General features: G+C 47.1%; 1 protein-coding gene across 4 annotated transcripts in view; it reads left to right on the top strand.

Annotated features, from left to right (window-relative positions):
- Tex37 (testis expressed 37) overlaps nt 1–2,764 on the top strand; it is an 8,628-nt gene extending 5,864 nt beyond the window's left edge. For 3 of the 4 annotated variants that reach the window (XM_005385378.1, XM_005385379.2, XM_013514595.1), the window contains one exon: nt 2,204–2,764. In XM_005385378.1, the coding sequence (XP_005385435.1) occupies nt 2,204–2,626 (423 nt within the window). In that variant the 3' untranslated portion in view covers nt 2,627–2,764. The remainder of the gene's footprint in view (nt 1–2,203) is intronic. The other variant, XM_013514596.1, reaches the window with a different exon arrangement.
- Nucleotides 2,765–4,093: the final 1,329 nt, after the last annotated feature.

Raw genomic sequence — 4,093 nt, 5'->3', positions numbered from 1 at the left:
ATGTATAATAATTATATTATGTAAATATATAACATAAATATATTATAACAAATATTATAAATACTATACATTGTATATTTTAATAAATAATGCATATTTTACATACTACTTATAGTATATAATATATATATTTTTTCAAGCTGGGCTTGGTGGCACATGCCTGTAATCCGAGGCTAAGGCAGGATGATCACTGCAAATTTGAAGCCAGTCTGGGGAACATAGTGAGTTCAAGGCCAGCCTGGACTCTATAGCAAGACCCTGTCTCAAAAAACATATAATCAATCAGTTATATAAATTCTAAAAAAGCAACAACAAACAAACCATATAATCAGATTTAGCAGTCTCTTCCTTTACCATTTATTATTCTTCTCCTTCCTCTTTTCCCTCCTCCTCCTCTTCCCCTTCCTCCTGTTCCTCTTCTTTTTTTTGTATCAGGCATTGAACTCAGAACCTCACACTTGCCAGGCAAATGCTGCACTGCTGAGCTATATCCTTGGCCCCTGTTCCTCTTCTTCTCCTGCCTCTTTTTTTTCTTTTTTTTTTTTTGACAAGGTCTCACTGTAGTTCAGTTGCCTTGTTTTTTTTTTTTTTGGTCTTTTTTCTATTTTATGTTTTTTATTTGAATTTCGCTGTTTTCAGATGGGTTTTATTTTTTGTTTTTGGTGCTGAGGACCGAACCCAGGGCTTCCAGCTTGCTAGGCAAGCGTTCTACCACTGAGCTAAATCCCCAACCCCTCACTGTAGTTCAGGCTGGCCTTGAACTCACTATGTACCTCACACTGTCCTTTGAACTCAAGATCCTCCTACCTCAGCCTCTCAAGTGCTATGATTCCAGACGTGTACCACCACATTCGGCTTTTCTTCTTTGAATAGAAGAAAACCTTTCCTATCCTGAGGTAGTCCCACCTAAAACCTGATCTACACAAAGGTGGAACCACTTTTGAGATCTGTTATTTAATGGAAGTGGAACAAAGAATGGAAAATAATATGAATATTCTGTGTATAAACCAGGTGAGGGAGAGACACACAATATGTTTATAGGTGTGGTGGATTAACTAATGGGCAACTTGTGACACTCAGCTGAACCGAATCACTGTGGTGCTGGGTGTGGAGGGCCCACCTGTGGATTTTTTTTTTTTTTTTTTGTACTGGGAATCGAACTCAGGACTTTGCACTTGCCAGGCAGGCACTTGTGCCGCCGAGCTATATTTCCAGCCCACCACCTGTGGATTGTTACCAGCAACATAAAAGGAGAACTGGAGGGGAAGACGGTATGCTATTGATTCTCTGGAAAAGCTTGCCATGCTAGCTCTCCTGATATGGACTCAGCTGTTCTCATCAGCCAAAGTGCTCAGGTCCTTGCTGTCACTGAGGAGGGCTGTGGTTCTCTTCAGGGGATCTCTGGTCATTACCTTGAGGGTCGCTTCCTGGCTCCAGTGCAGATCCTGCAGCCTGCTGGCACAGATCCTTCATCCTGCTGGTGCAGACTTTCTAGCTTCCGCCGCTGACCTTTGGGCCTTCCCAGCGCAGATCCTTGGTACAGATTTGCATGAGACATTGTCCTGGGCTTTAGGCCTCTAGTTGGAATCATAGAGGACATTGCCATGGGCTCTAGGTCTTCACCTGGACTCATGCAGGACATTGCTGTGGGATCCAGGTGCTCAGCTGGATTCTTTGGGTCTCTAGTGTGTGGACAGATTTCCCACACTCTTTGCATTTGACTCTTTGGGCGAATATTATAAAATAATCCTATAAATTATGTGTCCTGTATTAAATCTCTTCCCTTATAAGCCCTGACTATGATAATAGGTATATAAAATATTTATACAAATATTTATATTTCTATAAACTTATAGAAAAATTTTAAACACATAATAGCAGTTTCCTCTGAAGATGGAAACCAAGGGAGAAAGAAAATCGAATAGATTCACTTTTCACTGTAAATGCTTTTGTATTCCTTCAGCATTTCCCTCTGTTGTGCATATTAACATTCAAAAATGATTTAAAGTGTTTATTTTTGCAGTGCTGGGGACTGAACCCAGGGCCTTGCACAAGCTAGACAAGGGTCCTACCACTGAGTTACATCCCAGCCCTGATAATTTTGTAAAACAAAACTGTTCTCCCTCACATACTTCTGAGGGAAGCAGCTGCCTCACCGTTCACCTTTCTCTGCACTCCATTCATGTAGGCTCTGTTTCCACAGCAGGTGAAGCTCAACACCCAACTCCGGAAGGAAGAGTTCTACAGGCTGGCCCCTGACCCCAACCCCAAGCTGGCGGATGGGTACCCTGCCTTCAAAAGACCCCACATGACCGCCAGGGACCTGGGACTCCCTGGCTTCTTCCCGCCACAGGACGGTGCGGCCAGCATGGAGGATGCGCGCCTGTTTAGCAGCACCTGCCCCTCGGTGTACCCCGCCTCCCTGTCCCTGCACCTGGCCCGGGGCCCCCCTAACCTGGTTCAGCAGAGCACCCACTTCCCCTGCCTGCTGGAGCCCGGGCACCAGCCCGCTGCCCACGAGGCCCAGGGCTACCTTCTCCTGCCTGGCTGTGCCTGCCCTCCGCACCACAGTACCAAGGTCCCCATCTTGTATCGCTGGGGACCCTTGATGCCGTTTTACCAGTAGGAAGAGGGATGACTCATGCCGTGGGCTGTTCCAAGAGCTCAGGGTTGTCCTGGGCCACTGCTCAGTTCTGGAGGACTGGAGGGGAATTAAAAATTAAACCAGAAAGATGCCCCAGCAGCCCTGGGGTGCAGTCATTTAGGACCTGCCCGGCATCTGCAGCCTCACTGTGGAGGGCGGGAGGGAAGGTGAGCGGACCAGGGGCGCTCCAGCTGACTTGCTGCTGGAGATGGGGTCGCTGGGGGTATGACCTGGAAGGATGTGTCTCCCTCCACTCCCGCTCGCTCTGCTTCCGGGGTCCCACCATGGTGTGAGCACCTCTTCTACGCCAGCCTCTTCAGTCATGCTGTTTCGCCTTGGACTGAGCCATGGGCTGGCTCCTTTACCTTGTGGCTGTCTGGAATTTTGTCCCAGGGATGAGAAAGTGACTCAGACGGCATCCCTGAGTCCCCGCTGGGTCAGACCCTTGGTATGAAGCACGTACCCCACCTTCCAAGCCCATCCCTGTCGTCTCCACCGGGACGGTCCTAGCCAGACATGCCCCCGTGCCAGGCCCTACACACACGTTATCTTACTAAGTCCCTACCCTTACCACTGAGTTCCTAGAATCATCAACCGCATTTTGTAGCTGGGAAAACCAAGGGCTCAAGGGAGTTTGGTCAAATGTCACACAGGTGGTAGCTGAGCTGGGATTTTTTTTTTTTTTTTTTTTTGGTCTTTTTGAGACAGGTTCTTGCTATGCAGTTCAGGCTGGCCTTCAGCTCACTTTGTAGCCCAGGCTGGTCTCAAACTCACAATGATCCTCCTACCTCAGTCTTCTGAGTGCTGGGATTACAGGCGTGTACCACCATGCCCGGCCTGAGCTGAGATTTGAAGTTTAGTTTCTTTCCTCCATAAAATCTCACATGGGGTGGCGCACGCCTGTAATCCCAGCACTCAGCAGGCTGAGGGAGAAGGATTGCCCTGAGCTCCAGGCCAGCCTGAACAACAAAGTGAGACCCTGTCACCCACAAACAAACTCACTTTGATTCAGTTTTCTGAAGTGTAAAATGAGAATAAATGCTGGGCCTGTTGGAGCAGGTTTATAATCCCAGCATGCTGGAAGGCTGAGGCAGGAGGACCCATAAAATTGAGCACAGGCTGGGGATATAGCCTGGCAAGTACAAAGTCCTGAGTTCGATTCCTGACACACACAAAAAACTTGAGCCCAGCCTGAGCAATTTAGCAGTTTTGTGAGATTCTGTCTCAAGATAAAAAAGGCTGCAGATCTAGCTGAGAACAAAGGCCTTGGGTTCAACCTCCAGAAACACAAAAAATGGGGGAGGAGATAATTATTGTACATTCATTTCAGTCACATAAGCTACAAATAAGAATATACATGAATGCATTTTTTAAAACTCTGAAAGTTAATAAAATGTTCTCAGGCTGGTCTCGAATTTTCAAGGATTCTCCTGCCTCAGCCTCCCCAGT

This window comes from Chinchilla lanigera, unplaced genomic scaffold, assembly GCF_000276665.1.
Source record: "Chinchilla lanigera isolate Chin_1 unplaced genomic scaffold, ChiLan1.0 scaffold00023, whole genome shotgun sequence".
Classification (NCBI taxonomy): Eukaryota; Metazoa; Chordata; class Mammalia; order Rodentia; family Chinchillidae; genus Chinchilla; species Chinchilla lanigera.
The sequence above is the reverse complement of the archived record's forward strand: the minus strand, read 5'-3'. Positions and strand labels throughout refer to the sequence as shown.